The 26,910-nt window shown below is 40.8% G+C and overlaps 3 protein-coding genes across 5 annotated transcripts; 1 reads left to right on the top strand and 2 right to left on the bottom strand.

Moving 5' to 3' along the window:
- Window positions 1-24,767, bottom strand: LOC117779344 (zona pellucida sperm-binding protein 3-like). Of its 3 annotated transcripts, none has more exons than XM_034615443.1 (9): window positions 24,696-24,767; window positions 4,754-5,137; window positions 3,244-3,371; window positions 2,533-2,636; window positions 2,313-2,412; window positions 1,574-1,691; window positions 1,226-1,317; window positions 305-423; window positions 1-168 (listed from the first exon to the last, which is right to left on the bottom strand). In XM_034615443.1, exons 2-9 carry the CDS (start codon window positions 5,111-5,113, stop codon window positions 80-82), a joined length of 1,110 nt encoding a protein of 369 aa, XP_034471334.1. In that variant the 5' UTR covers window positions 5,114-5,137; window positions 24,696-24,767; the 3' UTR covers window positions 1-79. The 3 variants fall into 3 exon arrangements, with proteins under 3 accessions (XP_034471334.1, XP_034471335.1, XP_034471333.1); XM_034615444.1 differs by having other exon boundaries at window positions 2,235-2,412; window positions 4,937-5,137; XM_034615442.1 differs by having other exon boundaries at window positions 2-168; window positions 2,235-2,412; window positions 24,696-24,759.
- LOC117752160 (up-regulator of cell proliferation-like) lies at window positions 6,269-15,902 on the top strand. Its single transcript, XM_034569351.1, has 4 exons — window positions 6,269-6,397; window positions 6,966-7,009; window positions 7,141-7,204; window positions 11,212-15,902. Exons 2-4 carry the CDS (start codon window positions 7,004-7,006, stop codon window positions 15,900-15,902), a joined length of 4,761 nt encoding a protein of 1,586 aa, XP_034425242.1. The 5' UTR covers window positions 6,269-6,397; window positions 6,966-7,003.
- On the bottom strand, window positions 18,082-26,567 carry LOC117752159 (zona pellucida sperm-binding protein 3-like). Its single transcript, XM_034569350.1, has 8 exons — window positions 26,208-26,567; window positions 23,975-24,078; window positions 23,677-23,832; window positions 23,016-23,133; window positions 22,669-22,760; window positions 21,748-21,866; window positions 21,496-21,611; window positions 18,082-19,208 (listed from the first exon to the last, which is right to left on the bottom strand). Exons 1-7 carry the CDS (start codon window positions 26,565-26,567, stop codon window positions 21,523-21,525), a joined length of 1,038 nt encoding a protein of 345 aa, XP_034425241.1. The 3' UTR covers window positions 18,082-19,208; window positions 21,496-21,522.
- Window positions 26,568-26,910: the final 343 nt, after the last annotated feature.

Below are 26,910 nucleotides of genomic sequence, written 5' to 3'. Positions count from 1 at the left end.
GATAAATGCTTTATTGGACAACTCCCCAGCTCTCAGCAGTCCCTGTACCCACCTAATAGTCAAGTCGTGAAAATGCTCTTCAGTGACTGACTGACAGATGACCCGTCCAATGGGAGGGTGGCAGGGTGTGAAGAGGCCCGACTGTTGTGTCCGCCTCATGCGTCGTTTCTGTCACACACACACACACACACAAACTAGTTCAGTGACATAGGCTTCACATCCATATACGTTGCTATGGCTGTCATCTGCATTCAGCACAACTGGTAAAAATGACGTCAAAAACGTGTAAAGTTCATGGGAAAACCTTTATGGGGTGGAGTCGTGTGGACAGTGTAGCCAATGTTCCCCACTCCAGTCTGTCTCAAGCAGTCGTCAGAGTCACAGCATTCGCACAGAGCCTGGTCCCCCTCTGTGGCACGCCACCTGAGTGACAGAGGGACATCCGGATAATACCTAGATGCATTTATATCAGTGGATCTTAAGATAAGACTAGTGCTGCACAATTTGGTGTACAAAGACTTATTGCGATTATTGTGGACGATATTGCAATTGCAATATAATTCATTTTTTGCAGGAGTGCTTGGTTATCAAAGAAAATGCACAGTTGCTGATTATGTTTAATGCATATTTCTTGAACATCCATCATAACATGTATGAGGTCAAAGTATTTTTGCCAAGTAACAAAACGGAATGAACAGAAAAACCATGATGACAGTTCTTTACTGGTCTGGAGAGAGTGCACACCGCAATGAGTCCAATATAAGACAGGCTTTGTACAGACAATTGCAAGTTCACTCAACAATGGAGCGTACAAGTGTTGCATTATGGGTTGCAAGGTCGGTGAGTATTTTCAAGTCTGTCTATAGTGACTGTTTCAGAGATAGTTAATTTCGGCTGCAGGAGTCTCTGCTTGCTGCTGTCACATGTTCAGCTGCTACAGAGGAAATAAACCCATTAAGAGGGAAAACTAATTTTTAGCGCAGAAATAAACCAGAAAGAGAAAATCGATCACACAGCCACTGATTCTGTCACAGACGATGAGCTCAGCAGGACTGGAGAGTGACGATTGTTTATATCTGCACAGAATTAAACATTAAATCGCAGCTTTGTGTGCTTATATAACTGCACGGGCTATTGATGAACATTAGATTAATCGTGCAGCACTAGTTCAGACCAAAGCATGACGAACTGATTCAACACTGAACGTCACTAGATGCAGCCTAACCTGAATGTGGGCCTGTGGAAGAAGCAGGCTTTGTTCAGGTGGCTCTGGGAGTTTGGTTTCGGAGTGGCCCTCAGGTGGCAGCTGATGAACATCTTGAAGAACAAAGCCAAATGAATAAAAGTACATTTGATCCAGTATTGATTTCAGCAATGTGATAAATACACTTGTGCGTGATTAATCATAATGCAACTGAAAAGTGCTTGGCTGACAATGCACTGCTGTAGGATGAGTTCAAAAATAAGAGCGATGAATTCCACAAATAGCATCTTTGTGCGAATATGGTTCCTCCAGTGTCAATTGTCATTTGGAAAATAATAACGCGACAACTGCCCAATGAGGTGTTGTTACCTGTTCCCCAGAATCCTGCTTGAAGTGGAAGGCTTGGACACTGAAGCACAACCGGTTTTCTTGCTCCCGCAGGAGGAATTTAGATGAAGACCCTGGTAATACACTGTCTACAAGACATCTGGAATGATGGAGAAACACATCTCATTTAGACATGATGATACCAACAGAGCTTTGCTTCCAAGCTGGTCCGAAACACTGAAAGATGATCATACTTGGCTGAGGATTCCACTCATTAGATTCAATGTGACATTTGAATTCTTGGATTGAGCACTTTTGTTACCTCTGCCAAAGAGGATTATGTTTTAATCTACAATTGTGTGTTAATCTATTATTTAGCAGCATTACACAAAAACTACAGGACGGGCTGCCACAAAACTTGGTGGAAGGATGCAGAATAAAATTCTGTTATTCGTGGATCTTGATGGAAAAAAAAACTGTTTTAGGGGATTGATATCTGTGTGTGTGAGCAAATTTGTGCAGATCCAAATAAAATTCATGATCTGGTGAATTGAAAAATAATTTCATCAGGGGACTGTTGGGCTTAGGCGTAGGTATGCGCTCTACAGAGAACCATTTTAGTTGTGTTGAGTTTAGTACTTTGAACCAGACACAAATGCATAGAATTTTGTTGAGGTTTTTGGAGCCAGAAGGACCGACTGACCCATAATTGGTGATAAACCTGTAGCTTGGCGAGGAGAGAGGGTCAGGCTTCAGTGTAGCAACACAGTAGTCCACATATACAGTGAGTAGAGGATGCAGCGGCGCCTCCACACTGGCCTCCAAAAACACTGCTTCCCCCTGCTGGTACACTGAGGAACTACGTAGAGAGTTGCAGTCATCTGTGTAAGGACATAACTTTTTTTATTTTTAGTCGGTTTCAATTTCATATTATTTTGAAAGAAATATTGACAGAGAAATCCTCCACTGATAGTCAAACTTCAGTGAGATAGAGTTTTCACCTGCCATGGTACGAAGGGAGAAGTGCAGAAGGCCAAATACACCGATAGTGGATGTCATGGGTTGCCAGGTTGGGGTTAATGCGTCTGCATTCACTGTCTGCTTTCTGTGCTTACAAAAAAACAAGGCACGGGTCATACAGTTAAAGTGCTGATGGCAGCTTATTACATCCCTTAACATTGATCCAATCCAGTGGTTCCCAAATGGTGTGCACACTGGTGTGCCGTGAAGTAAGCCCGGAAGCACCGTGGGATTTTGAGTGAAATGTACAAAATTATTATTGCTTCATGGCGCCAGAGTGCAGTGGAAACAGAAAAGAGTGAATACAGAGTTTCCACTACGGACCAACGCTGTAAAATCATGGGCGACGTTGATTCAGGATCAGAGCAGAAGCTGGTTTGTACCGTGTCGGAGTCTCTGTCTGAGGCCTCCCACCACACTGCTGCTGACCTGCGCTCACTTCACACTTTACACTATAAACACTCATCGCAAGTTACTGAACTGTGCTGACGTTTACTTTGCGTTTGTCTTATTTGCTCACAAGTTTATCACACACACACACACACACACACACACACACACTACAGCTTTTGTTCTGAGATTTCTTTCTCATCCAGACAAAATGATTGTACACTGAAATATCCTAAACTAAATTGATACTCCAACGCTTCAAATGTTTCCACTGTACATAAACAATAATGCATCAGCCTCACCTGTTATAATGGCACTCAACAGGTATGATGGTTGTTGCTGCTCTAACTATTACACTGCCTGAAGAGGTCGAAATCACAGCAGGAAATAGAAAGAGCTGGTTGGAATACACAAGCCACTCACCATGAACCTGGAAAGTAGCAATAATATAGACATTAAAACAAATATATATGTCTATAAAAAAAATCACTGCATTATATTTAAATTTTTTTAATTGAGAAATGAATTGCTTTTCTGTCAATCACTGAAATTATGAGCTTTCACTTTCTTTTTTTATTGATCCAATCGTCTGAATAAGACACTCATGTAAACTGCACTGTCTAATTACCTTGACCCAAATAAGGTCATACTCAGAATAAGCAACAACTAAATTAACACATGGAACATTACGACTTTAGTTGCATTATGTCGACATCATCCTCAGACTCCGCTGTAGCACGTAAACTGGAATATGAATGGAATATTCTATTAGCAACTCATGTAAACATTATAATGGGAATAATGTCTTATTCAGAATAAGGTCAATAGGCAGTATCACTGTCCATGAATCCAATACTGAGTGATCTGTTTCCCCAAATACATAACAGACAAGTTAGTCCAACAGAACCCTGCATGCGAGACCTCTGAGACCCCTTGGTCACTATGCAGCACAGCGCTGGAACCAACTGCCTGATGGTCCCTCCATTGCAATCTTCAGGAAAGGGCTAAACACATGGGTTAGTTCTCCCAAAAATGAAAATTCACTCACTATCGACTCACCACTATGCCGACGGAGGGGTGGGTGAAGTGTCCGAGTCCACAAAAATCATTCATCTTTTCAAATTCGTCTCAAAACAGCGTCATCTACACCATGTTTTTAGCCTAGATGTCCACTGTAAACCACGGAGGAACGCAGCTCCAGAGGCGAATATCTGAGGACATTTAGGCTAAAAACCTGGTGTAAATGACGCTGTTGAGTTCAATTTGATAGTCGGCGCTTGCGGACACTTAAAAGACACCACAGGACCAGTATGGAGGCATTTTGCTTTCGGTTGTTTGTAAAGTGTTTTGTGGACTAAAACGCTTCAGCCACCTCTACATCGGCAAAGTGGCAAAGTCGATAATGAGTGGATTTTCATTTCTGGGTGAACTGTCCCTTTAAGGAAGCCATTTTGAAAGTTCATATCATTCTTGCATTTTATTCAATTTAAATATTTTCTCACTTCCATTTTACTTTTTTTTTGTTTCAAAATATTTGAAAATGTTTGTAATAATTGATCCTTTTTATTTCGTTCACCTCTTTTAATCGTTTTTTAATTTTTTTTAATCTCTTTTGTACTTCCCTTTTATTTTGTTTGAAAATTATGGCAACCTGTGCTTTGAGATTTGAAATGTATATTTGGTCTCAGTTGTTGTTTTTTCAAGTGCCTGCGCAGCGCCCTGATTTCGGTGAAGGAAACGTGCTTTATAACTACATTCCCTCGCGTTTTTATCCGAGAGCTCAGACTTTGCCTCCGCGGCTCTCCCTCTTACTCTGGACTCGGCCCCACAGTCCCGCAGCCCCGCGGAGATGACCGCTGCCTCGCCGGTCATGAGTCCCCGCGGTCCGCACGACGCCTCCTGGCCCCGCGTCGGCTTCGCCCCGAGTCGAAGGTGCTCGCGTCTGAACGGGACCCGTCTCTCCTCGAGGAGCCGCCGCTGCACGGTGACCCTCACCTCCGCCTCTCCGCAGCGGATCTCGAGTCTGCTGCTGTCCCGGGTTCCCATGGCGAAAGAAGAGGCGCTCACCGACAGCGCGACCGCCAGAAAGTCGAGGTGGAGCCCGGTGAACTGTAGCAGGACGGCCATTTTCACACAGGCAGCGTGGTTAGCGACCGACGGCTGGAGTCGCATTGTCACAATCAGTTGCGCAGAGAACTGTGGGAAACACCGTCAGAAGTACTTCAGTCCCATTCATTCACCCCTCCATTAATTAATTCATTCCTCCCTCCATCCATTCATTCATTCATTCATTCATCTATGCATCCATCCCTCCCTCCATTCATTAAACTATGCATCCATCCCTCCCTCCATTCATTAAACTATGCATCCATTCATTCATCCCTCCCTCCATCCATCCATCCATTCATTCCTCCCTCCCTTCATTCATCTATGCATCCATTCATCCCTCCCTCCATCCATCCATCCATCCATGCATGCATCCCTCCCTCCATTCATTCCTCCCTCCCTCCATTCATTAATTTATGCATCCCTCCCTCCATCCATTCATTCCCCCCTCCATTCATCCATCCATCCCACTTGGCACTGGGGTGGTATGAAAGGCCTGACCACTTGTGATCAATGCATTTGCCGACACAATATCCAATGTCTTGTGAGCTGAGTTGGCTGTTGTTTCATGGCAGAAACAGCTACTACAGTCTATTCTTTGACCTTATCATACATCATCTGTAAATGAATCATTGTATATCCTAGACAACGCCCCACGTACTACCTGAGAGGGACTGCTTTACATTTATGATCTTTCACATGCACTCACAATCAATGTCTGTGATCAAAGTGCTCTCCCAAGAGTTTGACTTTTTACCCTTTCCATTGCATGTCCTTACATAAGCAAAGCTGACATTCAACTTATCTATGAATCCAGTTTATCTTAAATGTATTGATGGTAAAGATGAGTTGCATGATACTGCAACATGTAGCCTTTCTTCATTGTAACAGTTGAATTTCATGAGTAGATGTTTCATAGCTTGTTTATTTTCTGCAAATTCCACCACATCTTCATGCCTGTCCCAGTCTCAGTGTATTCATGACAACTTTACAGTTCATTTTGATTGTGTGGGAAACATGTAATAAATATTGTAAATATTGTTTCCATGGGCTTCAACATTGATTTAAAAAAATAGGCAATGCACTAAGTGTGTGGCATTATTTCAATTTACTGCAAACCGTCCCTTTCTGGGAAACCATGTGACCGTGTCAAACTCAAAGTGAAAGTGTCTTGCTGAGGAGCATAAAAGGAGTGTTCTGCAGTGCATTATTACATTGGCTCCTGTGGTGGAGAGAGGTGTTTTGTCTACGGCATCAGCAGAAATACTTCACCTGCAAGACCTGCGTAACTGCGAAAGAAAATCCTGGACAAAAGAATGCAGTCGTGCCATGGGTAAATTTCCTTCAAAGGTAGGTTGCTTATGACAGAGTTTGGTCGTTATATTGTTTAGTCAGTGATTTTTCTAACATGTGCCTGATGGGAGGACCTGCATAACTACACCAATAACATAGCTTTGTTAGGAATTTATGAAAATTACTTATGTTTTTTTTCTTTTCGCGAGAATCATTGATGTGATGAGAGGGGTACAAAGACATTTTAAAGACTGGTTGATGTAAATTATTACACCCCCCCCCCCTTCCTCCAGTCATGCTTGGGCCTCCTCCACTTCCTGTGGGCTGGGCTTAAAAGGCCACTTCCTGCAAGCTTCAAGCATTTTGCCCGGGGAGCTCACTGCAAACAAGTGTCATTGCAAATTAAAGAGAAACATAGAATAATTAAAGAAAAAGACAGAATATTGACCAACTTGTGTGCACCCAACTCAGAAAATTAACTGTCCGTTAAATAAAGAGGCTATGAACAAATAACTATGTGTAATGTTTTTACTGAAATGAAATGTAACAAAACTATACTAACACTGAGCTGATGGTATAACCGTCACAGGAATGAAGCCTGACAGAATTGTCTTCTATTTTACAGTGAGAAGCACAAGTGAGAGGATTGAGAGTACAGCCACAATGGAGGTAAACAGCTAATCTAGTTATTTTGTGTTGATAAAAACTAATTCTATGGAAACACTTCACTATAAGCTAATGTGTATGGGATAATAAGTTGATTCGTCACGTTTGCAAATGTGTTTTTTTCATTTATCAAGGGAATGGGCGATGGAGATCCACCTGGTCATCATAACCTTGGCGCCAATAGAAAACGCCACGAAGGTCAGTCTCATGCACTCTATTGTTCAGATTGAAAGGCACCATTTACTGTGCAGTTTGTAAGTAGTTTAAAGCAGTTATTAATATTTCCATCGTTAAAACTGTTTTTAACAGAGCAGAGCATTACTGTGAACACAACAGGCAGCCATGAAATTCTTGAAAACTATATAACTACTACTAAAACTACAGGGTTTATAGTTATGGGTTGCTGCACAGACAGTGACAAGTAGCACATACAAGGCAGGGCTGTTTAAATACCCTCACTTGCAAAGGTCATGGTAGTCCAGTGATTCTCAAACTGTGTGGCGCAGAGGCATAACAGGTGGGGCGCGCGACCGGGAGGGGAAATGTGAGGCGGAACTAATGTTTTGACGTCCGCATCTCTTTAACGGTGGAACAGTAAACAAATCGTTCTTTCGCCGTAGCCAGGGGTCGCAACCCGCGGCTCTGCAGCGGCTCTGCAGCGGCTCCTGTACAGTGTTGTGCATGTCGCGCATATTTTTCGCGAACAGTGAACTCACGTTCACGTTAATTTGTTAAATCATCATCGTATCAGGCCAGCGTGAAATACCAGGAGCGGGCGAATGTGTGTGTGTGTGTGTGTGTGTGTGTGTGTGTGCCCCCAGACAGCGCACACACACACACACACAGGCCCCGGGGCTCCGCCCCCCCCCGCCCCCACTCATTCGCTCAGAGAGACACACACAGTGAGATCAGAGCTCGTTCACGTGAAGCAGCCGGTCAGTGACAAACAAGACACAGTGTTCAAAAACCAAGTTGAGAAGAAAGTACGATGAAGCCGATCTTGCTCTTGGGTTCACAGTGAATGAAGGAGGACATGAGGAGAGACCAGTGTGTCTTTTAGGTCTGAAAACTCTGGCAGCTGACAGAATGAGACCCAACAAATTAAGAAGACACTTGGAAACATTACACCCCAGTCACATGCATGTGTTCTTTTTGGTTGAGCTTTATCATGGTTGTAACAAAGTGATTATAATTTAATTTATTTTTTCTCTATTTTTGAAAAAGTACAGACTGATGGAGGAATGTAGTGATAAATGTCACCAAAAGTACTTCAATTAAGTTGAATTTAAGCAAAGTTATTGCACTATTCTTTGAAAAAAGTGGCAAATGTCACAAAAAGTTGTTTGAAAAAGGTTTTTTATTTGCACATAAGAAATTCCTGAAAGTAATGTGAATTTAATGTTCATGTGTATTTTATTTTATGTTAAACTTGGCCCATTTTGTCATAATTTTGTTGGGGCAGGGGAGCGGGTGGGGCATGAAAAATATTCTAGCTCCAAAGTGGGGCATGACAGAAAAGGTTTGAGAACCACTGTGGTAGTCTAACAACTAGTGGACAAACAGGGAACATGCTCTCCATTAGCATTTACAGTAAATGCCAAACCTGGCTATCTCTGAAGTTACGTTCCCATCAGTTACTCAATAAAGTTGGACCTCAGTCCACAGACAGTCCTTCTCTAAGAAGAACATGTGTTTAGGGCTAAATGCTGATGCAGCAGTGCTTGCTCAGGTTTTCTACTGAGGACATGATAGAAGATCACTATATTGAAGCGGGTGGAGGGATGACTGCACTTGGTGCTTTTAATGCAGTCCACTCGAAATATTATCCTAGATGCACAGGTCTCTAGCTCGGATGTGAGTGAGACTGACTGGGCCAAGTCCTGTGCAGACAAAAATGAGGCGACACTGAATAAATCTTCAAACAAGGATGTTTGTTCAGTCTATTTACAGCTTTGGCCTCAGTTTTCTGAAGTGCATTTGACTGAGCCAAGACATCTGGTAGTGTAGCTCCAATAGTAGGCAGTTGTCCTTACATTTCACGAAATATAAACTTGTCATTAGATTGCCCAATATTGCACTGACTGATAGTCATGCTTTTCAGTGGTTTTAAGAGGCGCATCTACCTCAAAACCTTCTGCTGGCAACCTTAGCCACCTCATCATTGTTATAGCCACAGCCATAATACCCCAGATTTCTTCTCTGACATCATTTGTATTAGTTTATTGTGCATTTGCAAAGTTGTTAAAATCAACTATCAATGTATGATCTTGCAAACCTGCCAAATTAGCTTGAACAACTTGAAATAGTTTCCTCCATTTCCAGTCCAGTATGTTCCTAGTGTCCATTACATTACATTACATATCATTTAGCTCAGTGATTCTCAACTGGTGGGTCGCGGACCCGTTTTCAGTGTGAATAGGATCAGTTTTGTTGGTTGTCATAGATTCAGTGAGTGAGTATTCTCAGCTAAAGCTACATAATTTGAGTCTTTTTCTACTACTTCTCAATAGTTGGACTTTTATTTCATGTTTGTGCATGAAAGCACTGTTGAGTCTGTTAAAAAGGCTGAAGTTACTGAATTGTTATGTATGTTGTATTACCTTGTGTCCTTAAGAAGCAATTTTGGGGTTTTAATCAAAATGCAGCTAATTGAGTGTAATAGGGAATATTTCCCTCTCTAGCATCGCCACCTGCTGGTCGTTTTGGTTTATCATTAAACTTGTTTTTTTGTGTTGGCATACTGTGATATTCTGTACTATCTCAGGTTCAAACTGCACCATCTTTCCATTAAATAAATTTGAGAAATTGAGAATTTTCCTCGATTTGGGTCGCGGCTTGTCATTAAGGGGTGATGGTGGGTCCCGAAGCCAGACCAGTTGAGAACCACTGATTTAGCTGATGCTTTCATCCAAAGCGACTAACAATAAGTGCATTCAACCAATGCACTCTGCAATGTTGTGGCGTGCAGCGTAATGGAAAAAAGGCTGCCATTACACTTATAGAGTTGCACAACAGAATTTCTAATATAGGGAGATGGTCCACTCTCACAACTTCCTGGTTGTGGTGGGGGGCACTTGCAAGGTCGCACAGAATGTGTAGCCCCAAAATGTAACCTTCATGGAGTAAAAAAAAACATTTTGCTTGATGTAACCTTTCTGCAAGTGTTAGTGACATCATGTAGCACGAGCGTCGCCATTTTGGTTTCACCAGATCCTGCGTTTTTGTGGAACATAATTATTTACACCAGAGTTAGAAGCTTCTACTTTAGATGTACATTTAGCTGTCAAACACGATGATCCTCCCTTTCCTCCTTTACATGGCCATTTGACTTCATTTGCAATGAGTCACAAATCCTTGATCGACCAATCAGAATGTGAATGAAGAATGTTTGCATGAAATGGGCAAAATCCCAGTAGGAAAAGGAAAGGATTTTAGAATTTGTTTCATTTCAATTTCAAGTCGTGTGTGGACCTTTTTGTCTCGAGGAAGGTGTAGATAATTCTTTTAGCTGTTAAACGTTATTCACTCCAACTGCCTCACAACTGCCCTCAAGGTCAATTGCAGCCAATCGAGTCTACAGATATGTGTTTGGTATTGATCTACTTGTTCAACTCTTGGCAAGAAAGACATAAAAACTCTATTAACTATTGTGTTAATATTGAGGTGCTGTGCAGTTGTGCCACATTATATTACGACAGTATCACTATTAAGATAACATTAAATACACTTTAACAAGGTTATCCAGTTCAGTTGAATTGTTCAACTTCACCTTTTTAAGATTTGTTCACCATAAGTCCAAGTGAATTGTGCCAGATGTAATGAAATTCCCTACATATTACCCATACCTATATATGACATTCACAAGAATGTGAAGTCACACATTGACATATTAAGCTAAAAAATGGGACTGACGGATTCAAAACATAACCCCTCTGTAGCTATATACATTAATATAACAATCTCTATTGTAATAATATATCATTTATAGATATCTGATTATTGACTTAAAAGGTACACTAGTAAAGGGGTGGAAAAATGTTTTCAGATCAAGAGTGGTTTCAGTTTTCTGTCCTTCCAAAGACATATATACATACTAACTTATTTAACACATATCATCCATACCTCCCTAATGCAAAGGGGAATGATCTGAATACCACTGGCCATTGTAATTATGGGTTTAATAATCATTGTTTTCATGCCCACAGAGACACAACAACAGACCTTGTTGGAGGATCTGGGCTTGAAGCAGCGCTACACAGAGAAGCTAACACTGAGCGAAATACTGCAGATTGACCTGAAGGCCATCACTGATGAACCTGCCAAGTGCAACTCAGATCTTCCATGGTATTTCTTGAAGAAACTAATGATGGTAAATGTGACAGCGAGAGAAATAAAATCTGAATGTGAATCATCCAATGACGGAGCAACAGAAACGATTGAATTTGACTTCAGTAATCAGAGCGACATTACAGACTCAGGTGACAAGGTAAACCCCCTTGACGTAATCACTGCTCTCTTCCTGTGTTCTGATGGGTTTGTGCAACAGGAAATGGCCCTCAAAATGTCCATGTGTCAGTTTTCTGTGCCTCTCCTGCTTCCAGATTGTGACACAGAGCAGTGCAAACTCATGCTTTGGGCCATGAGAGACATTGTTAAAACGTACAGACCTCAGTCACTTGTACAATCCAAGGGTTTTACTGAAGAAAGAATTGTTCTTTCTGAAATCCCACTGATATCTTTTGTGAGACTGGGGGAATGTTCCATGTCCAAGTCAGAGATTCTCAATAAGCTTTTGAGCAATGACTTTTTTGTTCACAAGAATATGGAGTGTGGTGACACTCCAAGAAGAATATCAAATGGACTGACTGAAATAACTTGGTACCTTCCTTCTGGCAAAGAAAACATTGATATTTTCAGTGAGCCATTAGCTGTAGCTAACCTTCGTGGGGACATTGCTTCATTTGAAACTCAGTTTTCTTTCTTGTGTCAGACATCTGCAGCAGTGTTTGTGTTCTTTGACAATTTGGACCGTGAGTGCAAGCTGCTAACCAACCTCCACCACAAGGCACAGATGTTTTTGGTCGGTAACCAAGAAAGCAAATGCTTTAGTATGGATGCTCTAAAAACAGTAGCAACAAAGCTGGGCTTAACAAAAAACATCATTACAAAGACAAAGCAGAAAAATGATGCAGACTTTGTCAAAGGTTTGTGGAAAAAAGTCAACGATGTTATTCAGAACACAAAGGAGAAGATGTGCATTGAGAAGATGGCTGACATTGCCCATGAATTGGGAATCTTGGTTGATGAAGACTGTCCAGAGTGTCAGACTGCCAAGGAAAATGCAGATGCCATAACATCAAAAATTCAAAACATCCCTGACTACAAAGTCACTCAGCTTCCCTTGCATGGCGAAATATGGAAGGAATTAACAATTTTAGAGAAGGAAGAATTTCGTCTTAAAAATCTTGGATCTGAAGACATAGAAATATACAAAGCAGGGCTTCAGGAAAAGAAAGAAAAACTTCGGAAGAAACAGAGCTCTGTAAACATATCAGATGCCATGACGTGCTTCATCAGTGCAATATCAAGCCCAGGCATAGAGAGACGTTATTTCCTGAAATGGATGCGAATGAACCTTGATAACCTGTCTCGAGAAAAACTGTCTGGCCTCAGGAAGGAGTACAAAGAAAAATGCAAAGATGCTGAGAACAAAGAGGCCCTCAAAGTCATTGATAAAGAGCTTTCCAACAGCTCACTGGGAATTGAACACTTCTTCCGTGAAATGGGTCAGATCTATGAAGCTTCAGTTTCCCTTCCAGAACAAGATCTGTCACGTAAACAACTACAGCATCTGCCAGAATTCTGTGCAGGATTGTTGCTTGATGGATTTCCCCTGGAGCTTGTAGATGGAGATGCATCCAACATACCTCTCACATGGGTGAGTGATGTTCTCTCTCAGCTCAATGAACTGGTGTCTCCAAAGAACAAGATACTGGTCGTCACGGTTCTTGGAGTTCAGAGCACAGGAAAGTCCACTCTTCTTAACACCATGTTTGGAGTGCAGTTTGCAGTCAGCAGTGGCCGATGCACTCGAGGTGCTTTTATGTTGCTCATCAGAATCAATGAAGATGTCAAAAAAGACCTTGACTGTGACTTCATGGTCATCATTGACACTGAGGGCTTAAAGTCAGCAGAGCTTGCACAACTGGATGATAGCCATGAGCACGACAATGAGCTCGCAACACTTGTTGTGGGGCTGAGTGACATCACCATTATCAATATTGCAATGGAGAATTCCACACAAATGAAGGACATCCTACAAATAGTTGTGCATGCGTTTCTCAGGATGAAAGAGGTGGGCAAAAAGCCTAAATGTCAGTTTGTTCACCAGAATGTGTCAGATGTTTCAGCCAATGAGAACACCCAAAGAGAGAGGAAACTGCTCTTGGATCAGTTAAACGAGATGACACAGACGGCAGCCAAAATGGAGAAAAAAGAAAAGAACAAGTGCTTCACTGATGTCATGGAGTACAACCCAGAAACTGGGAACTGGTACATTCCTGGACTCTGGAATGGAAACCCACCAATGGCACCAGTCAATGCAGGGTACAGTGAAGCTGTATATCAGTTCAAGAAAAACATCACCCAAATACTAGGAAACTGTGAGTCCTCTGCTAATGACATCTTGAAGTTTAAAGTGTGGATGTCAAGCCTGTGGAGAGCAGTGAAGCATGAAAACTTCATCTTCAGCTTCAGAAACAGTCTAGTGGCTGATGCATACATGAAGCTATGCACAGAATTCAACAAGTGGGAATGGGACTTCAAAGAATCCATATACAAGTGGATAACATATGCTGAAACAACCATCTCAAATTTTGGAACACCTGCTTCCAAATCTAAAATAGTTGACATGAGAGAACTCATCTTGAGTTTGAAAAGTGAAGTCTCCACAGAGCTGATGGAATTGGAGAAAGCGCATCTTGAAAAACTGAAAAACTATTTTGAGCAAAAAGACGGCCATGTCCATCTCGTAGAAAGATACAAAGAGGACTTTGCAAACAGTGCAAGGAGTCTTCAACGAGACATGGAGAACTCTGTGTATAGTCAACTCACAGCAGCGGCTGAAATCAAAGAGGGACAGATAGAAGTTGAAAAAATCAAGGAAAACCACACAAATGAAATTGAAAGAGCAGTGTGTGCACTGATCGATGAATGTCGAAAGAAAAACATGAAGATGAGAGATGAAGAACTGAACCAAGAATTTGATAAGATGTGGAAAGAAACAGTAAAGAAACTGTCTTTTTCCAAACAAGAGCCAAAAAATGTCTTCACCAGTGTCTCCCACTACTTAAGAATAAATCTCTCACCCAAAGGGAGTCATGCATGTGAATTGCTGAATCAAAGACGCCTGCAAGATTGTGGCAAAACGCCTTTCAAATACAAAGCCACAGGAATGCTTGAAAAAGCTAAAAAGGGGGCGAGCAATTGGCTACCCATTGAAGATCCCACAATCAGGGTACAGAAGATAGCTGACAAAATCATAGCTGAATGCATTCAGTGCGTGAAGAAAAAAGGGAAAACAGATGCACCTGAAGCAGATGCAAAAAAAACTAAAAACTACTCTGATGCTTACATCCAGGAGATCCTTCGCATAATTGATGAGAGGCTGCAACAGGATGAGGATGTAACCATAGAAATTGAGTTTGAAGTTTCTCTAAAACAGCACATCTGTTGCATTGCAGCCAGACACTTTCAGAAAATGCACGAAGATTTCCTAAAGGAGAATGACCCTTACTTATGTCTGAACAAAGAAGAAGAATTAAAAAAGCTTCGTGATAGTTTTAAAGATTTGTTCAATCAACAAGACCAGAGCCAGAAGAAAGCAGAAGAATTCACCCAAAAATGTTTGAAGCCTGCAGTTGAAGACTTTGTCTACAGTAAACTGGGTCTTGATATCATTCATGAAATGAGGAAACAATCACAGTTCATCACAAGAGTCTGCTCCCAGTATGAAATGTTACTGGATTTGCTCTCAAAGCATAAGGTTACGGAGTACGTAAGGTACATTCGCTCAAATGAGGTATATGTAAAGGAGTGGATACTTGACCAAACAGTGAAACACTTATCAAAAGATTCTAAGATGTTTGAGCTAGTGGATCCGCATCTTGACTCAAGTATCAGAAGCATAAAGGCTGCAATCCACAAGGCCACAAAGAAAACAAGTGCTGACTTGAAAACATTCATTAACAACTTCTGTCAGGAACTTGGTGATTCATTGGTCATTTCCCAGGATGCACTTGGTGATTTCATGATCCTGAACAAAGCAAACCAGGAACAGTTTGCTCACTGGTTCACACAGTTTGTGAATAAAATGGAACAAGATCTAAAGCAAGAGTTTAAAAGAAGAGACATCAAGATGATACTGAACCGTGATGATGTCAAGTCCCAGAATGAGCTTTTCACCCAAGTGATTGGATGTGGTAAACGGTGTCCCTTCTGTGGAGTGGCCTGTGTGCGTGGAGGTGGTAACCATTCTGTGCATGAGGCTTCACTGCATAGGCCAAACGGTCTGGATGCACGTGAGTGGTTCCATAGTAAAAAACTAGCCACTGACATATGCTCTTCATTTGTGGCAAGTGACAACCTTTTTACCTGTGGTGCTGTTAAAGGTGGAAGGGTCCCTTACAAAAATTACAAAGACATCTTCCCAGATTGGAACATTCCTCCAGATGGAAGCTATGAGGCATCAGACTACTGGAAATATGTAATGGCAACGTTCAATGAGGAGTTTGCAAAAGAATATGGTGTAAAGCCTGCTGATATTCCTACAACCTGGAAAAATATCTCACTTCAACAGGCAGAACAGAGTCTCAAAGTGTCATCTAACATCAACTGAGAGACAACAAGCTGTCTGATTAGAGAAGTGCACATCCTCCTCATTACACTGATTCATTATCCTGTCACGGATAATTTGATTCATTTGTGTTCACCTTTATCTGAGAATGTTTTTATGTTTTTAACAAAGTAATCTGCTTTAACTCTGTGTTGATGAGCTCACTGAAATACAGTCTGATAGTCTGTGTACATTCTAGGAGCACATGTTAAGAAACATACCAAATGGATTTTAGGATTTTGTTTGACATAACATCATTATCTTGCCTCGAAAAACATCCACAGAAATTGTTGTTTTTTCTTTTATCAAATTTAATGTGAGATGCTATTTTTTTGTTTCTATGACAATCCTGATGTCAAATATTTACATATATTGTCTCTTATTAAAACATGACCATGTCTGTATGTGGTATCATCCTTATCAAACAGGATTTAAAAAATCAGAATTTAAAAATCTGTTCCTGTTCCTGTGATGTATCTAATGTGAAATATTTACATTTCCAATGTAGGAAAATATTAAGTGTATATGTCAATATGTTGTTGAGTTTTTTTTCTCTTTTAAATTGAGCACAATCTTTTTATTTTCTCCCTCAGAATGAAGGGTTTCTTTGTTTTGAGTTTTATCTTGTGGTAACTATTTACACTTTGAAAGGAATTAAAAGATCATTCACTCCATTTGTGGTGTTGTCAACATGTACGGATGAATTACTCAATTAAACAGATTCCATAAAGAAACAATGGCAGTGCTCAGCATGTATTCTTCAATGTTCCCCAAAGCACAATCACAGCATACAGACCACAACAGGAATACTATAACCTTTAACTTTTCTTTTTTTAAATTACTTTTTCATATCTACAGTCATAGGATTTGTGTAGGTTTGCTGCTGTGCTAAATCGGCATTTACTGTCATGGGTTTTTATTCACAGTCATGGGAACGTGACATCCAGGTGAACCTTCTAAATTTACTAACCAGTCTGATACATTCAGTCGCTTTTTTCTCACAGGAGTAGAAAGTAAGCTTTAGTTACAATTTTCAAGTTTCAGCAAATCAGTTCTGATTTTGCTGGTAGGTCTACAGGGTGGCTCTTTTTAAAATCTCATCACATGAAGCAGACTTATTTGAGATTGTGTAATACATCAAGAAATATCTCAGAAATGAGAGCTCTCTCTCTCTCTCTCTCTCTCTCTTTGATTTCTGCCCTTCAACATCCTTTTCTTACACCACACACCCTCAACACTGACTTTAATGACTGCTACAGCTCTTTGTGTTTTTCATTTGCTTTGTGTTGACAGTGTGCTTTAAAGGAGGTTATTGTTTCTCACCCACCCAACAGCAAGGTTTGTCATAAGCTTGGCAGGAAAAGGTCAGTTACAAAAGATGAATATTTAATGTGTTACATTAAGTCAGGAAACCATCAAGCCAAATAATTTTCACAACTATATATTAGAGTCTGCATAGTTCAAATGCAACAACCTATAAACACTCCATTAAATACAGTTATTGAATCTGGTAATCTTATTGTATTGTGGAGTGATAAAATCGATGTACTTTTGTATGAAAACAAGCAGCTAGTTTGAACCGGTAAATGAGCTGAGCAACATAATCTTTTATCTACTTCAGGATTTCTGCAGTTTACTACAAGATCAATTTAAAGTAGCAGTGTGTAAGATGTCTAAGGATTTCTAATGCTCTCTTTGCACAAAACGGGATATAATCCTCATATCTAAGTTATATTAACTCTGTAGTGAGCCTAAAATAAAAACCGTAACGGAAAATACCTTAATAATAATAAGTAATAAACAATAAATGTAGCACTGAAAAACCAAAGGAACGGCCCAGGCTTCATCTGAGAAGTGAAAGTGAAAGTTAAAGTGAGGCGTGGTGAAACAGGAAATGAGGATAAACAACTTGTTGTCTCCACGATGGAAAACTACTGAGAGACAAAGAGTTTCTGACGCTGAAGTCTCCAGTTTTCTGTTGAACAGGTAATTTACCACATCAATATAAATTCAATCTGTTGTTTGATAGATTAGTTTTATTACTATGCACCAGAAATACAATGTTAGTGAACTTCCCACCACCTCAGGATGTGAAATTATATATTACAGGAGGAGACAACTGTGTCATGTATCACTTTTTTTCTTAAGGTTCTTTTACAGCTTCCTGACCCTGATACATCAACTCCAATGAAAGAAAAACCCTTTTCAGATCCAGCTTTGTTTAGCAATGGAGTTTACACTGGAATTAATATTGCAATGTTTATTCTCTGATGTTTTATTATCAACAAAAAGTTTCTTTCTTCCATTCTTTGTTATTTTCTCTCCTTTCTGACTGCCATTTCACCATATCTATTTTTAAAAAGTTTAAAATGCTTCAGTATTATATTTTTGTTGTTTCCACAGCTTGCATTTGAAATAAATCACTCACATCCACACTCCATGTTCAAAGTTGTTAACATGTATATCAGATATTGAATGGTTGAAAACTGGAATTTCAGCTTCAGAAGACTATACAAATATATATACATAATATATTTTTAATTAAAATATACATTTATATAATTAACTTTTTTTGTAACTCTTGTGGAATACAAACCCTGTAAGTCATTCTCATATAAGCATTACTTTTGCCAAACTGGATATGAATGTCAAATATTATATTAATAAGTATTGTAACTGTTTTCAACAGGACAAATATTCGTCCTTGAAAAGCAAAGCTGAATCATGGTGCCTTTCACGCAGACCAACCTGTGTAAAAAATCTGTTTATGTATATAATATAAATACAAAATAAATACAGCAAATCTGTTTAATGTCCCTTTTATTATTGCAATTTTCATTACAGTGTAAACCCAATTGAACAAATATTTATAGTGGAAAATATGAATATATTCATAAAACAATTAACAATTTCAAAGCAAATGTGTGAAAATAGTAATAGAAAAACAAATAAATAAAAAAGATACAACAGAAGTAATAATAATAATGCAAATTACATCCTTCTGCACCTAGTATATGCAGTTGTGTGAATACCTGTGGTACTATATGAAGCTTCCAGAGCGGTCTAAAACCCAAACATCCTCCTGGTACTGCCTCTGAATATGTAAAACACTTCTAGGCAGTACTGGGAGAAGTACAGTGGTAGACTCACACCGTTTTCAGGATCCTGACCACAGCATTTCCTCTGGCTGTCTGAAAGGTGTGTCCCTACAGTTCATAGGAACACCATGGTACTCCAGCAGAAGGTGGGTCACCATGTCTGCAGCTGTCAGCCCCTGTGCTGCTCCACACTCATCTCTTCAGGAAGTGTCTGAAAACAAACAAAGGAGAAACTCAGAGAAGGCTTTATTATTAGATCTATATTATGTTGGTTATATGATAATGTCAGGTATTAGGGGTCATAAGCTGGAATGTTTTTTATCCCACATGTGTAAAACAATGACAAGATATTCCTGTAACATACAGTATTCATATAATTATTGTTCAGTGGTTTCTGAGACAGCTAATGTTACATTAACATTACTCAGTGAGATGTCAACACAGAGCTGTGGTATAAAAACACTTTGTTGTATTGTTCTTGTTGACATCAACGAGACCACGTAGTAATATAATAAAAACACAAACCTGTGTAGCTTCAGTCAGGTCCCAGTGGCTCCTCCTCCTCCTCCTCCTCCTCCTCCTCCAGAATCTCCCCCTTCTCCTCTCCTTACCTCAGTGCAGCTCTCAGCTGTTCGTGTGTAAACGGAGAAAACACGTGTCTTCTGCTAACGCCGTTTCCCTGTTATCAGGCTGAACGAGTCTGCCTGTTACGGTTAAATGATCATAAACACTGGTCTCATGCATCCCCAAAGCATATCCATAAAAATATTAAATCACATTTGCATCACTATGTGCACATATTCTATCACAGATAGAATACACAGATTACACAGATTTATTCAACATTTTGCCATGAACCAGATATATTCACTGACAAAATTCCTGAACTGTGTTAACGATAGATCCCTTTCACCTAAATCTTACACACTGAACCTTTAAGTTTAAGAAGCTTTTTATTAATAACTTGTGCAAGGCTGCCAAAATACTATACTACCTAATCTGTAATGTTGAAACTAAAGTTGGTTTACCTGGTTTCATCTGCTGGATAAACTCTTGCATGCCTGTGAGTTTACAACAAATGCAGCACACAATTAATCTAAAATATTATCAAAGCCAAAGTGTTGAGAATAATCAGAAGCACGATGGCCCCATAAATCACAAGTTTCACACTTGCATCGACCTGAAACACTGTCGTTGCTTGTGCCACAACAAATACTTAAGAGTAACTGCAACTTTACAACAATATTTAAACAGAAGCATCCGAATATCTCTCCATTGCATAGATATGAATTCTCCTGACAGGTAAAACCACAAAGCCAAACAACGCCGAAATGTAACTGCTCAGTTTCAACTCTTCCATTCACAAAATGTCTGACCAACAAGTGATGAGGGAAAGGTCAGCATATTCCAGAACCAGTAAGATCCTCCGCGAAATACAATTGCTAATTACATCAATACAGTGGATTGTTCTCAGAGATAAGAATAACTGACGTCCTGATGTCATGGAATAAGACACTGCGCCGTTAAAATCCACCAGGTTTCCCATTTGGTCTGTCACATTTCCTCTCACGGGACTAGATAAGGGTTTCTCCTGCAGACAGTGGAAGCAGAGTACAGAGAGTGCACGGCTGCGGAGCTGTCCCATTCTTACCCTGATGTCTGTTTATTCGACTTCGCTTGTTGCCTCCGAGATATTTTAAGTTCCATTGTGGTGCTTCAGCCTCTTTGTGGAAATTCCTCACGGGTTTGTTTTCATGGCTATTAATTTTAATGGCTGAATGAAAAACTACTCATTCTTCAGTCAGGCTGAAGCTACTACTTGTCGGTCTGATGAGACACATATTTACAAACAGGATTTCTATCAAGTCAGCTCACAGACACTTAACAGTGCTGCGCTAACTAAATAAAAACCACGACTGCGGCAGCTTGAATTAGTGTTTATAGTATTATATAGAAAAATGTAATCATGGTTGTGAAAATTGGTTTGTTTTGTTTATTTCTCTTGGGGCGAAATAAAGCTTTCTCAAAATATGCATCTTCAGCTCAGTCAACGAGGAGCAGCACTAGCGCACTCTGCTGGCATACACATGGAAGTGTTTCACTACATGTAGACACAGTTACATTTAGTTTACAGAAACAAATTTGGGTTGAATCTTTTAGCTGACAACCAGAAAATGAACACATCCTTTGTCAAATCTTGCCTTTTCATTTCTCCTGCCAGCATATGCTGTTAGCAGTGGTGTATGGCTGTGGTGCATCACTGCTGTAAACGGCCTCCAAGGGTTCAGAGTAGTCAAAAAATAAATCCTCACATCAAGGGACTTTAAATGTGTTTAGAAGGAGGCTCCATGCATAAATCTGTAGAGCCAATGCTGTAGCAGGCTATTCATGCCTTTGAGCTCTGCATTTATTCACTGAAGGATTAGAAACAAGAAAAACAATACGTGATAAATGCTTTATTGGACAACTCCCCAGCTCTCAGCAGTCCCTGTACCCACCTAATAGTCAAGTCGTGAAAATGCTCTTCAGTGACTGACTGACAGATGACCCGTCCAATGGGAGGGTGGCAGGGTGTGAAGAGGCCCGACTGTTGTGTCCGCCTCATGCGTCGTTTCTGTCACACACACACACACACACACACTAGTTCAGTGACATAGGCTTCACATCCATATACGTTGCTATGGCTGTCATCTGCATTCAGCACAACTGGTAAAAATGACGTCAAAAACGTGTAAAGTTCATGGGAAAACCTTTATGGGGTGGAGTCGTGTGGACAGTGTAGCCAATGTTCCCCACTCCAGTCTGTCTCAAGCAGTCGTCAGAGTCACAGCATTCGCACAGAGCCTGGTCCCCCTCTGTGGCACGCCACCTGAGTGACAGAGGGACATCCGGATAATACCTAGATGCATTTATATCAGTGGATCTTAAGATAAGACTAGTGCTGCACAATTTGGTGTACAAAGACTTATTGCGATTATTGTGGACGATATTGCAATTGCAATATAATACATTTTTTGCAGGAGTGCTTGGTTATCAAAGAAAATGCACAGTTGCTGATTATGTTTAACGCATATTTCTTGAACATCCATCATAACATGTATGAGGTCAAAGTATTTTTGCCAAGTAACAAAACGGAATGAACAGAAAAACCATGATGACAGTTCTTTACTGGTCTGGAGAGAGTGCACACCGCAATGAGTCCAATATAAGACAGGCTTTGTACAGACAATTGCAAGTTCACTCAACAATGGAGCGTACAAGTGTTGCATTATGGGTTGCAAGGCCGGTGAGTATTTTCAAGTCTGTCTATAGTGACTGTTTCAGAGATAGTTAATTTCGGCTGCAGGAGTCTCTGCTTGCTGCTGTCACATGTTCAGCTGCTACAGAGGAAATAAACCCATTAAGAGGGAAAACTAATTTTTAGCGCAGAAATAAACCAGAAAGAGAAAATCGATCACACAGCCACTGATTCTGTCACAGACGATGAGCTCAGCAGGACTGGAGAGTGACGATTGTTTATATCTGCACAGAATTAAACATTAAATCGCAGCTTTGTGTGCTTATATAACTGCACGGGCTATTGATGAACATTAGATTAATCGTGCAGCACTAGTTCAGACCAAAGCATGACGAACTGATTCAACACTGAACGTCACTAGATGCAGCCTAACCTGAATGTGGGCCTGTGGAAGAAGCAGGCTTTGTTCAGGTGGCTCTGGGAGTTTGGTTTCGGAGTGGCCCTCAGGTGGCAGCTGATGAACATCTTGAAGAACAAAGCCAAATGAATAAAAGTACATTTGATCCAGTATTGATTTCAGCAATGTGATAAATACACTTGTGCGTGATTAATCATAATGCAACTGAAAAGTGCTTGGCTGACAATGCACTGCTGTAGGATGAGTTCAAAAATAAGAGCGATGAATTCCACAAATAGCATCTTGTGCGAATATGGTTCCTCCAGTGTCAATTGTCATTTGGAAAATAATAACGTGACAACTGCCCAATGAGGTGTTGTTACCTGTTCCCCAGAATCCTGCTTGAAGTGGAAGGCTTGGACACTGAAGCACAACCGGTTTTCTTGCTCCCGCAGGAGGAATTTAGATGAAGACCCTGGTAATACACTGTCTACAAGACATCTGGAATGATGGAGAAACACATCTCATTTAGACATGATGATACCAACAGAGCTTTGCTTCCAAGCTGGTCCGAAACACTGAAAGATGATCATACTTGGCTGAGGATTCCACTCATTAGATTCAATGTGACATTTGAATTCTTGGATTGAGCACTTTTGTTACCTCTGCCAAAGAGGATTATGTTTTAATCTACAATTGTGTGTTAATCTATTATTTAGCAGCATTACACAAAAACTACAGGACGGGCTGCCACAAAACTTGGTGGAAGGATGCAGAATAAAATTCTGTTATTCGTGGATCTTGATGGAAAAAAAAATTGTTTTAGGGGATTGATATCTGTGTGTGTGAGCAAATTTGTGCAGATCCAAATAAAATTCATGATCTGGTGAATTTAAAAATAATTTCATCAGGGGACTGTTGGGCTTAGGCATAGGTATGCGCTCTACAGAGAACCATTTTAGTTGTGTTGAGTTTAGTACTTTGAACCAGACACAAATGCATAGAATTTTGTTGAGGTTTTTGGAGCCAGAAGGACCGACTGACCCATAATTGGTGATAAACCTGTAGCTTGGCGAGGAGAGAGGGTCAGGCTTCAGTGTAGCAACACAGTAGTCCACATATACAGCGAGTAGAGGATGCAGCGGCGCCTCCACACTGGCCTCCAAAAACACTGCTTCCCCCTGCTGGTACACTGAGGAACTACGTAGAGAGTTGCAGTCATCTGTGTAAGGACATAACTTTTTTTATTTTTAGTCGGTTTCAATTTCATATTATTTTGAAAGAAATATTGACAGAGAAATCCTCCACTGATAGTCAAACTTCAGTGAGATAGAGTTTTCACCTGCCATGGTACGAAGGGAGAAGTGCAGAAGGCCAAATACACCGATAGTGGATGTCATGGGTTGCCAGGTTGGGGTTAATGCGTCTGCATTCACTGTCTGCTTTCTGTGCTTACAAAAAAACAAGGCACGGGTCATACAGTTAAAGTGCTGATGGCAGCTTATTACATCCCTTAACATTGCTCCAATCCAGTGGTTCCCAAATGGTGTGCACACTGGTGTGCCGTGAAGTAAGCCCGGAAGCACCGTGGGATTTTGAGTGAAATGTACAATATTATTATTGCTTCATGGCTCCAGAGTGCAGTGGAAACAGAAAAGAGTGAATACAGAGTTTCCACTACGGACCAACGCTGTAAAATCATGGGCGACGTTGATTCAGGATCAGAGCAGAAGCTGGTTTGTACCGTGTCGGAGTCTCTGTCTGAGGCCTCCCACCACACTGCTGCTGACCTGCGCTCACTTCACACTTTACACTATAAACACTCATCGCAAGTTACTGAACTGTGCTGACGTTTACTTTGCGTTTGTCTTATTTGCTCACAAGTTTATCACACACACGCACACGCACACACACACACACACACACACACACTACAGCTTTTGTTCTGAGATTTCTTTCTCATCCAGACAAAATGATTGTACACTGAAATATCCTTAACTAAATTGATACTCCAACGCTTCAAATGTTTCCACTGTACATAAACAATAATGCATCAGCCTCACCTGTTATAATGGCACTCAACAGGTATGATGGTTGTTGCTGCTCTAACTATTACACTGCCTGAAGAGGTCGAAATCACAGCAGGAAATAGAAAGAGCTGGTTGGAATACACAAGCCACTCACCATGAACCTGGAAAGTAGCAATAATATAGACATTAAAACAAATATATATGTCTATAAAAAAAATCACTGCATTATATTTAAATTTTTTTAATTGAGAAATGAATTGCTTTTCTGTCAATCACTGAAATTATGAGCTTTCACTTTCTTTTTTTATTGATCCAATCATCTGAATAAGACACTCATGTAAACTGCACTGTCTAATTACCTTGACCCAAATAAGGTCATACTCAGAATAAGCAACAACTAAATTAACACATGGAACATTACGACTTTAGTTGCATTATGTCGACATCCTCCTCAGACTCCGCTGTAGCACGTAAACTGGAATATGAATGGAATATTCTATTAGCAACTCATGTAAACATTATAATGGGAATAATGTCTTATTCAGAATAAGGTCAATAGGCAGTATCACTGTCCATGAATCCAATACTGAGTGATCTGTTTCCCCAAATACATAACAGACAAGTTAGTCCAACAGAACCCTGCATGCAAGACCTCTGAGACCCCTTGGTCACTATGCAGCACAGCACTGGAACCAACTGCCTGATGGTCCCTCCATTGCAATCTTCAGGAAAGGGCTAAACACATGGGATAGTTCTCCCAAAAATGAAAATTCACTCACTATCGACTCACCACTATGCCGACGGAGGGGTGGGTGAAGTGTTCGAGTCCACAAAAATCATTCATCTTTTCAAATTCGTCTTAAAACAGCGTCATCTACACCATGTTTTTAGCCTAGATGTCCACTGTAAACCACGGAGGAACGAAGCTCCAGAGGCGAATATCTGAGGACATTTAGGCTAAAAACCTGGTGTAAATGACGCTGTTGAGTTCAATTTGATAGTCGGCGCTTGCGGACACTTGGAAGACACCACAGGACCAGTATGGAGGCATTTTGCTTTCGGTTGTTTGTAAAGTGTTTTGTGGACTAAAACGCTTCAGCCACCTCTACATCGGCAAAGTGGCAAAGTCGATAATGAGTGGATTTTCATTTCTGGGTGAACTGTCCCTTTAAGGAAGCCATTTTGCAAGTTCATATCATTCTTGCATTTTATTCAATTTAAATATTTTCTCACTTCCATTTTACTTTTTTTTTTTGTTTCAAAATATTTGAAAATGTTTGTAATAATTGATCCTTTTTATTTCGTTCACCTCTTTTAATCGTTTTTTAATTTTTTTTAATCTCTTTTGTACTTCCCTTTTATTTTGTTTGAAAATTATGGCAAACTGTGCTTTGAGATTTGAAATGTATATTTGGTCTCAGTTGTTGTTTTTTCATGTGCCTGCGCAGCGCCCTGATTTCGGTGAAGGAAACGTGCTTTATAACTACATTCCCTCGCGTTTTTATCCGAGAGCTCAGACTTTGCCTCCGCGGCTCTCCCTCTTACTCTGGACTCGGCCCCACAGTCCCGCAGCCCCGCGGAGATGACCGCTGCCTCGCCGGTCATGAGTCCCCGCGGTCCGCACGACGCCTCCTGGCCCCGCGTCGGCTTCGCCCCGAGTCGAAGGTGCTCGCGTCTGAACGGGACCCGTCTCTCCTCGAGGAGCCGCCGCTGCACGGTGACCCTCACCTCCGCCTCTCCGCAGCGGATCTCGAGTCTGCTGCTGTCCCGGGTTCCCATGGCGAAAGAAGAGGCGCTCACCGACAGCGCGACCGCCAGAAAGTCGAGGTGGAGCCCGGTGAACTGTAGCAGGACGGCCATTTTCACACAGGCAGCGTGGTTAGCGACCGACGGCTGGAGTCGCATTGTCACAATCAGTTGCGCAGAGAACTGTGGGAAACACCGTCAGAAGTACTTCAGTCCCATTCATTCACCCCTCCATTAATTAATTCATTCCTCCCTCCATCCATTCATTCATTCATTCATTCATCTATGCATCCATCCCTCCCTCCATTCATTAAACTATGCATCCATCCCTCCCTCCATTCATTAAACTATGCATCCATCCCTCCCTCCATTCATTAAACTATGCATCCATTCATTCATCCCTCCCTCCATCCATCCATCCATTCATTCCTCCCTCCTTTCATTCATCTATGCATCCATTCATCCCTCCCTCCATCCATCCATCCATGCATGCATCCCTCCC

The sequence above is a fragment of the Hippoglossus hippoglossus genome, chromosome 18 (assembly GCF_009819705.1).
Source record: "Hippoglossus hippoglossus isolate fHipHip1 chromosome 18, fHipHip1.pri, whole genome shotgun sequence".
NCBI lineage: Eukaryota > Metazoa > Chordata > Actinopteri > Pleuronectiformes > Pleuronectidae > Hippoglossus > Hippoglossus hippoglossus.
The sequence above is the reverse complement of the archived record's forward strand: the minus strand, read 5'-3'. Positions and strand labels throughout refer to the sequence as shown.

Bases quoted from the DNA above. Each gene is read 5' to 3' on its own strand.
- LOC117752160 (XM_034569351.1), top strand. The intron at 7,205-11,211 runs GTCAGTCTCATG...TCATGCCCACAG, and splicing joins CAATAGAAAACGCCACGAAG to AGACACAACAACAGACCTTG.
- LOC117779344 (XM_034615442.1), bottom strand. From the start codon at position 5,113: ATGCGACTCCAGCCGTCGGTCGCTAACCACGCTGCCTGTGTGAAAATG. The intron at 2,637-3,243 runs GTGAGGCTGATG...TTGTAAGCACAG, and splicing joins GTTGAGTGCCATTATAACAG to AAAGCAGACAGTGAATGCAG. The intron at 424-1,225 runs GTTAGGCTGCAT...TCTGTCACTCAG, and splicing joins TTCCACAGGCCCACATTCAG to GTGGCGTGCCACAGAGGGGG.
- LOC117752159 (XM_034569350.1), bottom strand. From the start codon at position 26,567: ATGCGACTCCAGCCGTCGGTCGCTAACCACGCTGCCTGTGTGAAAATG. The intron at 23,833-23,974 runs GTGAAAACTCTA...CTCTCTACGTAG, and splicing joins CTCCCTTCGTACCATGGCAG to TTCCTCAGTGTACCAGCAGG. The intron at 21,612-21,747 runs GTTTTCCCATGA...TGTGTGTGACAG, and splicing joins CACGACTCCACCCCATAAAG to AAACGACGCATGAGGCGGAC.